The sequence below is a fragment of the Capra hircus genome, chromosome 20 (assembly GCF_001704415.2).
Source record: "Capra hircus breed San Clemente chromosome 20, ASM170441v1, whole genome shotgun sequence".
NCBI lineage: Eukaryota > Metazoa > Chordata > Mammalia > Artiodactyla > Bovidae > Capra > Capra hircus.
Window position 1 is genome coordinate 26,158,126 of NC_030827.1, and position 13,435 is coordinate 26,171,560.

Below are 13,435 nucleotides of genomic sequence, written 5' to 3' on the forward strand. Positions count from 1 at the left end.
TGTCAAGAAATGACAGTTATTGGACTTCCCTGGTGGTCCAGTGGTTGAGAATCCGCCTGCCAGTGCGGGGGAGTTGAGGTCGGTCCCTGGTCTGGGAGGATTCCACACGCCTCAGTGCTACTAAGCCCCGGAACCACAACTACTGAGCTTGACTCACGCAGCTCATGAAGCCTGCATGCCTAGAGCCTGTGTGTGCTCTGCAACAAGGGAAGCCACCAGAACGAGAAGCCTGTGCATTGCAACGAAGACCCAGTGCAGCCAAAATAAATAAATAAAATTGAAAAAAAGCCCCACAAACAACCCCCCAGTAGATTAGACGATACAGAAGAACAGATTAAAAAAAAAAAAAACTAATATATGTAGCAAACTAACTTAAAGGGTTCTGGAAAAATATTTTGGGAGACATGCAAACTGTAGTTATCCAGCTCTGTCTCTACTTTGCCATCATCTTTCTTTTTCAAGCACGTGTCAGAGAAATTTCCATCGAATAATCAATGGTCATAAATTGAGGTCGTTAGAGATGATGGTCAATCTGGTAGGTACACTATGGCTAGGCGGTTGGGGAGATTTCTGAGTTGTCTGGATTAACTTTAAAAAGACACACTTTTATTTTTGGCTCTGCTGTGCTGGGTCTTCGTTGCTGCACAGGCTTTTCTCTAGTTACAGTGCGCGGGGCCTATTCTTCGTTGTGGTGCTTCTGCTTCTCACTGTGGTGCCTTCTCCTGTTGTGGAGTGGGCTCCGGTAGTTGCTGCACATGGGCTCAGCAGCTGTAGTTCCTGGGTAGCACAGGGTTAATATTTGTGGCACATGGACTTCGTTGCTCTACAGCATGTGAGTTCTTCCTGGACCAGGGATCGAACCCATGTCTCCTGCATTGGCAGGCAGACTTTTTTACCACTGAGCCACAAAGGAAGCCCTGGATTAACTTTAAATGTACTAGCACATCCATCTATATAGGCTTGACATAAAAAGACTCTTGAAAACACCCTGTATCATTTGGATATGAAAATGAAGTAATTGAACATATGAAAAATTCCACATAGGGGTGAAGGTGGGTCACTTTTCATGACGCATTGTGATAAAAATTACAAGTGCTTTATTATTTCCAATTATATAGAATAATAATTTTTTAAAAAGGATAAAAAATCTGCCTGCCAATGCAAAAGATGTTAGAGATGAGGGTTGGATCCTTAGATTGGGATGATTTCCTGGAGAAGGAAATGGCAACCTGCTCCAATATTCTTGCCTGGAAAATCCCATGGACAGAGGAGCCTGGCAGGCTACAGTCCATGGGGTTGCAAAGTGTCGGACATGACTATGCCCATTATGTTGTTATGTTAAAAAAAAGGATAGGAACTGGAAGGAACCTTTGCAATATTCTAATCTAACATGGGTATTAAAATTGTTTTTTAGAAAAGGTCCTAGAGAAATATTCTTTTAAATCTGTATTCTTTTTTTTTGTACTTTTTTTTGTTTTTGTTTTTTCTTTTCATTATTTGATTTATTTATTTTTTATTTTTTTAATTTTAAAATCTTTAATTCTTACATGCGTTCCCAAACATGAACCCTCCCTACCACCTCCCTCCCCATAACATATTCTTTTAAAAAATTTGAGAGTGGATTATAATAGTTCAAGCAAAGACCGTGAGTTAATTCTTTGGAAATGTGGCACCTTCATGTCATTTTAATCATGAAAGAAAGTGAAAGTGTTAGTCGCTCAATTGTGCCAGACTCTCTGCGACCCCATGGACTGCAGCCTGCCAGGCTCCTCTGTCCAGGGGATTTTCCAGGCAAGGATACTGGAATGGGTTGCCATTTTCTTCTCCAGGGGATCTTCCTGACCCAGGGATCAAACTTGGGTCTCCTGTACAGCAGGCAGATTTCTTTTCCAACTGAGCTACCAGGGAAGGTCCCTTTTAATCATAAAGTTGTGGTAAATTATACAAGGGAATCCTATTTTTAAAAAAATTATTATAAAACAATTGAGACTTCTAAGGGCATAAATGGTGAAAAGTATGCAATTTTAAATTAGAGAAGTTTTACTCAGGGCTTTATGTCTTCCTCCACTCCAGAATTTAGTTGGTGGTAGACATCACAAGTCCCTTGGACTGCAAGGAGATCCAACCAGTCCATTCTAAAGGAGATCAGCCCTGGGTATTCTTTGGAAGGAATGATGCTAAAGCTGAAGCTCCAGTACTTTGGCCACCTCACGTGAAGACTTGACTCATTGGAAAAGACTCTGATGCTGGGAGGGATTTGGGGCAGGAGGAGAAGGGAACAACAGAGGATGAGATGGCTGGATGGCATCACCGACTTGATGGACATGAGTCTGAGTGAACTCTGGGAGTTGGTGATGGACAGGGAGGCCTGGCGTGCTGCGATTCATGGGGTTGCAAAGAGTCAGACACGACTGAGTGACTGAACTGAACTGAACTGAACTGAACTGAACTGAACTGAGACATCACAAAAAAGGTGACAGCAGAACAAATGAACATGAAGAAACAATATATGTGTCTTCCCTAGAATACAAATTCTCCTACATGTATCAGGCCTTTTTCTCTGAGCCAAATATACGCATTCTGGATTCACAAACCAGTAAGTCTTTTAACTTGTACCTGCATGTCCTGAGTCGAAAATAAATCAGACAAAGCTCTCACAAAAGCAGGTGGTGAATCATGACTTTTCTCTTTCCTGCCCTGCCCAGTTCCTGATCTTTTCTTCTTCCCGCTCAAGTTTTTTTTTTCTTTTTTTTGCTTCTTTTCAACCTTCCTTTGCTTTCACAGATTAAAAGCTTAGTTTTAAAACTTAACTCCTGTTAACAAAAGTTTTCCACCCAACTGATTCTATTAACACTGGTTTTTCAGTGCAAGTTGGGTGATTAGAGTGAAAACTAGGAAAATATATGTTCATAGCTTCAGATTGGACAGGGCCAATTCTAGTCAACATTTGCAACAAGTTGTTTGTTTTCAGCACCCAAACTTATAGTTTTCACTTTCTTTTTCTTTTTGTATTTACTTAATGATCTTATTTGTATTCCCCCCTAATTAAAAACCCTGTGGCAAAAGTCTGATTAAACAGTCCCTGGCAGAAATATGTGCTCAACGGTTGTAATATGGAATAAGTGTTGAATGAAAACATTAATCAGTTCAGTCGCTCAGTCCTGTTCAACTCTTTACAACCCCATGGACTGCAGCATACCAGGCTTCCCTGTCCATCATCAAAACATTTATATTAAAATATAAAAGGCTACTAGATAGCAGTACTATCCCCCACTCACACTCCCCTCACAATATGCATATTGGATGAGGGAACAAAGCTATAGGATTAGTAAATAAATCATTAAGGGTGGATCTTGAGACATCAGTGTAAGATCAAGTTAAGACAGGAACAATCTGATTTCTCAGGGTTCCTTTGTGGACCATCTCATTCTATCCTTTTGGTTATGATGACTGAGCTTCTCCCTTAGCATGTTACCAGATTTCAGGACATATTTCCCAATCTATTTAAACCTGTGTCCTCTAAAGCCTTCTCCCATCAAGGTTAAGTATAGTAAGTGAAGCGAAGTCGCTCAGTCGTGTCCGACTCTTTGCGACCCCATGGACTGTAGCCTATCAGGCTCCTCAGTCCATGGGATTTTCCAGGCAAAAGTACTGGAGTGGGTTGTCATTTCCTTCTCCAGGGGATCTTCCTGGCCCAGGAATCGAACCTGGGTCTCCCATATTGGAGGCAGACGCTTTACCGTCTGAGCTACCAGGGAAGCCCTAAGTATAGTAAGCACCTACTAAGATTTTGTTAAGTCTTAATCTCTTCTATTGGAGAAGGCAATGGCAACCCACTCCAGTACTCTTGCCTGGAAAATCCCTTGGAAGGAGGAGCCTGGTAGGCTGCAGTCCATGGGGTCGCGAAGAGTCGGACATGACTGAGAGACTTCACTTTCACTTTTCATTTTCATGCACTAGAGAAGGAAATGGCAACCCATTCCAGTGTTCTTGCCTTGAGAACCCCAGGGATGAGGGAGCCTGGTGGGCTGCCATCTATGGGGTCGCACAGAGTTGGACACGACTGAAGCAACTTAGCTTAGCAATCTCTTCTATGCATTCTATGAAGATAAAGCTACAGAGACTGTGCCTTTTGAAATCGAATTCTAGTTCCAGGGGGAATCTTTCACTGCTCCCTGCACAAAGTCTCAAACTGAGAGTTTTGATCAACTCCCACACTGTTGGGGTTTGGAAGAAGCATGAGGAAAGGCTAGTCCTGAGGTTTATGCTCCACTAGTCTAAAATTAGTCTAAAAAGATGTGTGGGGATGAGGGTAGCTTTTCTGAGCTTGCTGCAGACCAAATGCTTCAGGGAGGTTCAGGCAAGAGGAGGGCAAGTAATCTTTCCAGTATAACAGAGCTGCTGAAAGGTTGAACCCAACAAGGGACTATCACTCCAATACCAAATATTTTTATATATTTCAGGGAGTTCATGATTTTCTTGAGCAAAACCAATTCCTGGAGCTCCAGAGCGAAGAGCTTGCCCCATAGAGTGCAGCAGAGGACTATACTGGATAAAGGCATTGCTTCAACCCAGTCCCTTACGAGATGAGAACTCTTAGGGGGGTTAACTTCTGTTTGCTTCAGTGTCCTCAAGTATAAAATACAGTTAAAAGACTTAGTTGGAAAGATTGTAAAGAAAACAGAGTGAACAGAAGCAAGGGAGACCATAGAGTGAGGGGGTTAATAGCGCTGACACAAAAGTGAAATGGCCCAGATGATTCTCTACTCTGAAACTGACAAACCATGTGACTTTGGGAAACATATTTAACTTTTCTATGCCTCAGCTTCTTTGCTTACAAAATGAGGTCCATAATAGTATCTTTCTCATAGGGTTGATGTTAATATCTAAAGTGGAAAAGCTGAAAATGGTTCCTGGTACACAGTAAACACTCAATAAATGCTAGTTTTCCTCCTGTCTACTGTGGAAATACCATTCTGATTACTGGCATTCCCACTGATGTGACTGAGTTAACTAAACCTACAGGTCAGGACTGTCCAAAGGTTGCTAAACCTTTGGGCTTTAAAATAAGACCTAAGAAGACATCAGAATGTATCAGCAAATCATATCCTGGATGGAAGAATGTTTGCTTTTACACAGTGTTAGTCGCTTAGTCATGTCCAGCTCTTTGTGACCCCACGGACTATAGCCCACCAGGCTCTTCTGTCCATGGAGTTTTCCAGGCAAGAATATTGGAGTGGGTTGCCATGTCCTTCTCCAGCTTTTTGCAGACTGATGACCAAAAAACAGGGCTGAAAATTATTTGCTAGTTTTAAGGAGAGGTATGCAGCTAGAGAGACTACTCAAATATCAGCTCTGGCTTCCCTCTTCTCTTGGCAGCAGTGTCCTAAAACTGTATGGACAAGTGCTGTGCTTACCATACTGAAAGAAATCAACAGTAAAATGTCCTATTACAGGTGCTTACAAACAAAGAAACCATTTTCTACGTTCCAAGCACACCCTTGACACCGCTAAGCCAGGCCTTGGGTACCACAGTGTGGCAAAGCCAGGTATTACAGACAGAGCGTGGATACCCTGCAAAGCAGGAGGAAGAGCTGCAGGTCTGAGATGGCAGAGAATTCTGTCCTCGAGACTTTGCTGGAGAAAAGCTATGGATTCTATTTACTAAACTAAATGCTCCTGACGTACATCTTTAACACAGCTGTTTTCATCTTCTCTGAGAATAACCTCCCAAAAAGAGGAAGATAGTTATGGTAAGTCAGAATGTATAGGAGCAGTTGGTAATTTGATGGGAGAGAAATTTGCTATTTAAACTATTTGATTAAAAGACAATTCTGTTGCTCAGATATCAGAAAAATGAATATGTAGCCATGATCTATTTTTAACATAGTGATAATTTTGCTTTTGAACAAAACAATAAAATATAGGGTGATAAATGCTAGAATAAATGCCAATTTGATATTTCATTAGAAAAACATTAAATTCTACTTTTCTATGAGATTTTATTCTCTATTAAACTTATCCTAAAAGCTATCATTTCATTTCTGCTTAATTTGAAAAAGATACAAAGATTAAAAGATTTTGCATATCTTAATTTAAGCGAAACATCTACTGATAATGGAAATAAACATCTGTTGATATGTTAATATACAGATTGACTAGACAAAAAATAGGTTAGTTTTACAGGAGATTTGAAGCAGGAGTGTGTAAAACTATAAGATTTCTGTGTCATCAACTAATTGAACAAATACCTCATTTCTCACTCAGGCATGCAACTATTGCATAAAATGCGGTATTTTTATATATTAAAGAAGCATTTAATTTTAAAGATACATAAAGATATGTGATTAGGATAGGGCTTTATCTTAACCATAATTCTGTTGCTTCTATGTTCTTAAACTGACATAGAAATGTATTCTTTTCTTTTTTCTATAAAAGGGAGTTTTCATTCTTCTCTGCTTATAAAAATAATGTACACTTAATTTAGAATTTCCAGTGTTATAGACAAATGAAAGTGTCCTGTAATCCCAGTCTCTAGAGAGATCTCCCATAATTTTTGGATATGTCTATTTCTTTCTCGTACAAAAGTGGTTTCAAGTTGTGTACAGCATTTGAGATATATATTTTTTCTTCTTAATTTCATCTTGGTTATCATTTCAGTGTTTTTAGTGGCTACACAATACTATATTCCAAAGCATGGATAAATCATAATTTGTTTCACCAATATGCTGTTGACAATTGAAGTAGGAAAGTCTAAGGAACTCTGATTCTTACCTTCCACAGCACTAATATGAGCAACATTAATAACAATAATCCAGCAAAAGCACTCAGCAGGATAACCCATAGTGGCACTCTGCCTGGTAGCCCATCTTTGGATATTTGGATAGCAAGCTGAAAATGATTGAACAAGATTGTTAACATTGATAAACACCTCTTAGAACTTCCAGTACACTGAGTTTTTGTAGGCTATAATTTTCTACCAAAGAGTGTACTCAATCTCATTACTACATACAGAGAAAATAATGAGTTCACATTTTAAAAGGCCCTTCATCTATTCAAAATCTCTAATCATGTCATATTCATTATTACCAAAACAATTTTGTAACATTATCCTCCAGAAATTCATACATAATGAGTAAACTACCTATGAATCAAAATTCTCAAGGGTAGAGGTGAATTTCACTCAGGGAGAATAAGCAGTATTGTATGTTTTAAAGGTTTATTCATAGCCTTCAGTGCATTATCATAATAGCATAAGTTTAGATGGGAAGGTTGTCACAGGTTGTGGACATATAAACCTGAAGGGGTCTTCTAACTTTAATTCTAATTCTAGTGTGCTTTATTTCTTTTGCTAACAAATTGAGATATAATTTTCATACAGTAAGATGCACAAATCTCAAAGGTACAGATGAACAAATTTGTGCATGCATTTCCTCAATGCATTTTTTATTATACCACACTGTCTATTCCAATTGACATTCTCTTAGCATCTATAAATTAGGTTTTCAGTTCAGTTCAGTCGCTCAGTCGTGTCTGACTCTTTGTGACCCCATGAACCGCAGCACGCCAGGCCTCCCTGTCTATCACCAACTCCCAGAGTCCACCCAAGCCCATGTCCACTGGGTCAGTGATGCCATCCAACCATCTTATCCTCTGTCATCCCCTTCTCCTCCTGCCCTCAATCTTTCCCAGCATCAGAGGCTTTTCCAATGAATCAGCTCTTCGTATCAGGTGGCCAAAGTATTGGAGTTTCAGCTTCAACATCAGTCCTTCCAATGAACACCGAGGACTGATCTCCTTTGGGATGGACTGGTTGGATCTCCTTGCAGTCCAAGGGACTCTCAAGAGTCTTCTCCAACACCACAGTTCAAAAGCATCAATTTTTCAGCACTCAGCTTTCTTTATAGTCCAACTCACACATCTATACATGACCACTGGAAAAACCATAGCCTTGACTAGATAGACCTTTGTTGACAAAGTAACGTCTCTGCTTTTTAATATGCTGTCTAAGTTGATCATAACTTTCCTCCCAAGGAGTAAGCGTCTTTTAATTTCATGGCTGCAGTCACCATCTGTAGTGATTTTGGAGCCCCCCCAAATAAAGTCAGCCACTGTTTCCAATGTTTTCCCATCTATTTGCCATGAAGTGATGGGACCGGATGCCATGATCTTCGTTTTCTGAATGTTGAGCTTTAAGCCAACTTTTTCACTCTCCTCTTTCACTTTCATCAAGAGGCTCTTTAATTCTTCTTCACTTTCTGCCATAAGGGTGGTGTCATCCGCATATCTTAACTGAAGTAAACTTGAAGGAGACAGCTTTTAGTGTTCCAGCTACTAAGCTCTCTCAGTGTGGCACCTAACCCTCAATAAAGCTTGTCTGCTCTGTGTCCTATCCCTTATGTTTCTGAGAGGGGGGGAAAAAAAGAAAAAAACTAATTTAGACTAGCTGTTAATGACCAATAACACCTCAAGTTCTGTATCTTCCTTTAATGGGGAATATCTCCATTCCTTAACCTAGAGGGGAAGATTAGAGATAAAAAAGAAAACTAACTACCAGGGAAGATATTTGCATAGAGTGGATACTGATCCAGATCCCTCACTTGACTCCGAGCTGGTCACTGCTCATGCATCTAGAAGACGGAGCTGGCAAGAATATAGACATAGGTGGGATCAGACCTTTGAAGACAGACTTTAAGCACATCTAAAATAATTCCCTGAGCTTAGAAGTACAGCAATGGAAGTCTGGAGGCAATCAGTGACTTCTCTAAGATCACACAACTATGAAATGATAATTTTTAGTAATTTTAACAGTTTAAGTGTAAGTTTTCTTTAGAATAAAATATAGAAAAAATGGCTCTGTGGGAAAATTTAAGTAAAATTTAGGGAAAATAAAGCTAATTATAATATTTAAATAAAATGTATTTTGTAATCAAATATACTCTTTTCCAAATCCTTTCCAATATAATATATACTTTTTTTTTTTTTGGTGCTTACGGGTAAAATTTTAGTTTCTCTACATGTGGAACAACTTATATCAAGCGAAGTGCTGTTTATAAAGTAAGTAAACATTATATCCAGATATATGATGCATATATTCTTTAAAGGTAAATACTTATCAGAAGTCACTGACATTGTAATTATTTTAAATAGATACTAATTTGATGGAGAAGGAAATGGCAACCCACTGCAGTATTCTTGCCTGGAGAATTCCATGGACAGAGGAGCCTGCTGGGCTACATTCCGTGGTGTCAGAAAGAGTCAAACATGACTGAGTGACTAACACACACTAATTTGAAATAAAAAATGAAAACTTCTCAATGTTTGGTAGTTTCAAGTATAATTTTATGACTCATGATGTCCATATGAAATATTTAAACTCTCATGATAAATAGGGAAATTATCCTCAACTGCTCACACATTTAACAGGTGTTTTGACCTTATTTTACAATAGGACAAAAGAGAAAAAAACAAACCATTTTATTTTTAAGAAGAACTCCAGTATGAATTTGTGTCAGGGAATATTACTTCATTTTTTGTTTCATATTTCCCAATGGCTAAATGAAGAAAATTTTAAAATAAATTTTCAAGTATTCCTATTCAGTGTAAAGTCACTTTCTGGAAAGAAATTATTTTTCAAGTCTGCTCTTCAGATGTCAACTGCATTTTGTAATGTTAGTTTTTAAGGATGAAAATTACAAATGCATCATATGTTATCAACGTAAGAATAAAAACATCAATTCCCTGTGATGGTTATAAGTAATAAAGTCAAACATGGCATGCTAATTGTAAATATCATGGTTTTTCCCAGTTTCTCACAAAAAAGGAGACTGAAATCACACTTGAAGCTAATCAAGTGTAATTTGAAGCAGAAAGTGTCTGTCACTTAGTGAGAGCAGTGCTAGTCACTGCTTTAGGGACTATAAGCAAATATAAAATGTTATGTCACAAATGGAGTGAAATGTATTATGTTTTCAAAAACTTGGAGTCGCACTTACCTCTCTTTTTTGATTGCCAGCACTTAAAACTAGTGATGCATTTTCACTCTGAAGTTCTGCCCTTACAGTAAGATTTAAGCTGGAAAAATGTGCCTGAAAAGCAAACAATTTATTTTCAATATAAGGAGCTAGTCACAATGAGAGCTAACCATGTTTTAGAGCAGTTTTTCAAACTAAAATTTTTCTGAGATTGAAACATTTAACATCCAGATGGCATTTGTGATAGGAACTGATGACTGTGTATCCACCTTTCCTCTCTGCACTCAGATCTCACTTAGATCCTTATTATAGAATGAAGAATTTTTCTGAATAACACAGTTTCTATTAAAATTTTTCCTTTGCAAAATGAACTCCAAACCCTGCCCTCTTTTCATGTAGTTAGGTATGGTATAGCTACTCTCTGGTAATGAGGTTTATGTAGAAGTGTGTTTAGGATTAAATTGAAATTACCATATTCAACAATTGATGATTTATTAAAGATAGCAACTTAATATGATCAAATCTAAAAATAGAAATTTCTTATAATTAACAAAATACTTCTAACAGAGAAACAAATAATATAAAATACAATGGATTAAGTTTTAAAGTAGCCAATTGTCAGATGGATTTGACTTTATTAGGTGTCAAAATGTCCTCCAAAATAGATAGATAGCATAATGCAATAAATTTATAATATACATTAACTCTAATCTTTGTTAATGCTGTCAAGGATTGTCTCTCTATGACTCTGTTTCTTTTTTAAAAAAAATTATTTATTTTAATTGGAGGCCAATTACTTTACAATATTGTAGTGGTTTTTGCCATACATTGACATGAGTCAGCCATAGGTATACATGTGTCCCCCATCCTGAACCCCCACTCCCCCATCCCTCCCTATCCCATCTCTCAGAGCTGTCCCAGTGCACCAGCTTTGAGCACCCTGTTTCATGCATCAAACTTAGACTGGTGATCTATTTCACATATGGTAATATACATGTTTCAATGCTATTCTCTCAAATCACCCCACCCTCGCCTTCCCCGATTCTTTGTTTCTTAACTGAGTTCTAAGGTATTAACGAAAGTGCAAAGGAAAGAATAAGAGAAACTTTAAAAAAAGCATATATATATGAAAGGGGACCTTGGAAATAACTTAGTTACTAACAGACAAGGAAGTGAGTGAGTGAAAGTCGCTCAACTGTGTCTGACTTATTTGTGACCCCATGGACTATAACGTCCATGGAATTCTCCAGGCCAGAATACTGGAGTGGGTAGCCTTTCCCTTCTCCAGGGAATCTTCCCAACCCAGGGATTGAACCCAGGTCTCCTGCATTGCAGGCAGATACTTTACCAGTGGAGCCACAAGGGAAGCCCAACAGACAAGGAAAATGACATCCAAAGAGTTGATTTAGTAGAGCTAAGGCTTGGATCACATTTGTTTAGGCTTCCAGTTTTACATTCTTTCTCAAGAAGCACTCTTCTTTGTTTTATTAAGTGATGAATATTTGTTTATATTATTCAATTATTGCAGAGAACTATGCAATCACTTACTTTTATAAAAGTTGGTTTCCATAAGATAAGTGAAACATTCACTTGGCTCATGTCAGACGGAATCAGATTACACGTGATGGTGGCAAATTTACACGCACTGCAGTCCTGTTTAAATGCCCAGAGGTATAAGTTAGCACTCATGCCATTCGATGAAAGACAGTATATGAAAAATATTCTACATCATAGTTATTTTTAGGTTGATATTGAATTTATTCACTTGGAAAGCATGAGGTAAAATGAGCACTTGTCTTGCTAATTTGAATTTACCAGAATGGTGCCTTGTTTGATAGCTTCAGATTTGGATATCATCATTTTCTTCCCAGTGTTGATACCAAAAGGATCCCGAAGGTTACTGGGTATGCAGTTGACATTCTATGAAATAAAAACATGTCTTTCATCAGGTGAGATATCAGAGGGAAAAATGACTTGAAAAATAATGTAAAGGATCTGTGAATGATAGACACTGCCAAACATGAATGATCCCTCTTGGTAAGTGTGCAGTACAGAAGAAGCGTAACTCTGAGGCACACATGACTTACCTCGGAAGATGACCATCCACTTGGGTACAGTACAGGAAAACCATCCGATGTCACATTGGGAAATGAAATTGACAGTTTAAGTTCTGGCATTGGAAAATGCCCACTTTTTCTAATCTACAGGGAAAAAGAGAAAAAGAAACGTAACCTTTTCTTCTTTCAACAGCAAGTTTTCTCTTACATAAAATTTTGCTTCTTAATTGATTAATTAAGTTGTGTAATATTTTGAATCCCAAAATGAATGTAGAGGATTTTATGGCACTGCACAGAGAATTGGCTTTCCCTCCCTTCTTCCTTCTTTCCTTTCTCCCTTGTTTGCGGAATTCTCTAATCTAGGAAAAGTAAATGGGCCTGGAAAAAACTGGTAGCCTACATTTCAAAAATTTATTCCAGTAGTAGAGTGACTGGCAGTTATACTAACTTTCTGAGGCATTTCAGCAAAGGCACAAATAAAAATAATGAAATATTCTTGATAGTATACATTTATTTCCACTTTGTGAGAGAATTCCCTTTTTCATCATTGACAATTCCCAAAGACACTGAGACCATCTTCTAACAATGCTGTGTTATTTCATTCTTTTGAATACAGACTTAAACCTATCATTTGAATTGTATGCTTCTTACTTGAGTAACAATAACTTGAGTCTGTATCTGTAAGTAGGCATGATCTGAAATGACAGCCTGGCTCAACTCCATAATTAGTTACTATAATGGTTAGGAAAAGCTTGTTATGAAGGGTTCAAAAATAAAAATAAAGGTTGTAATATAAAACATTATGTATGGAGACATTAGTAGGAACACCGTAAGTTATGGTATAACACATATGAAATGTAGCAAGGAGCACAATGAGTTACCAATTTATTTGTTGAGTAAAGGAAATTATTATCAAGACAATTTTTGAAATAGTCATGTTATTTTTTTAAAAGTGTTTTTCTAATTATACTAAAAAAGTCTATGTGGTTATAGGTAGAGTCTACTTGGTTCCTTATTTTTTCCTAGGAAGTCATTCTAACTAATTTGTGTCTTCTGAGGAAATTAGAGCTCTGGGTCTTTTAAGTTGCTTGAAAGTATAATTATCATCAATTTAAATGAAATTATTTTACAGCTTCCCTGGTGACTCACTGGTAAAGAATTTGCCTGCCAACGCAGGAGATACAGGTTTGATCCCTGGTCTGGGAAAATCCCACATGCAGCGGAGCAATTAAGCCTGTGTGCCACAACTACAGAGCCCGTGCTCCAGAGCCCGAGAATCGCAACTACTGAGCCCACGTGCTCCACAGCAAGAGAGAACCCAGGGCAATGAGAAGCCCCTGCACTGCAACTGGTGAGTAGCCCCCACCCTCCACAACTAGAGGAAAGCCGCTGCAGCCACAAAGA

General features: G+C 38.1%; 1 protein-coding gene across 1 annotated transcript in view; it reads right to left on the reverse strand.

The window, feature by feature from the left end:
- ITGA1 (integrin subunit alpha 1) overlaps positions 1-13,435 on the reverse strand; it is a 172,144-nt gene that overhangs the window by 6,596 nt on the left and 152,113 nt on the right. Inside the window, exons 24-28 of the mRNA XM_018065522.1 lie at positions 12,062-12,175; positions 11,790-11,894; positions 11,523-11,627; positions 9,996-10,088; positions 6,775-6,891 (exon numbers count right to left, since the gene is read on the reverse strand). Coding sequence (XP_017921011.1) covers positions 6,775-6,891; positions 9,996-10,088; positions 11,523-11,627; positions 11,790-11,894; positions 12,062-12,175 — 534 coding nt within the window. The remainder of the gene's footprint in view (positions 1-6,774; positions 6,892-9,995; positions 10,089-11,522; positions 11,628-11,789; positions 11,895-12,061; positions 12,176-13,435) is intronic.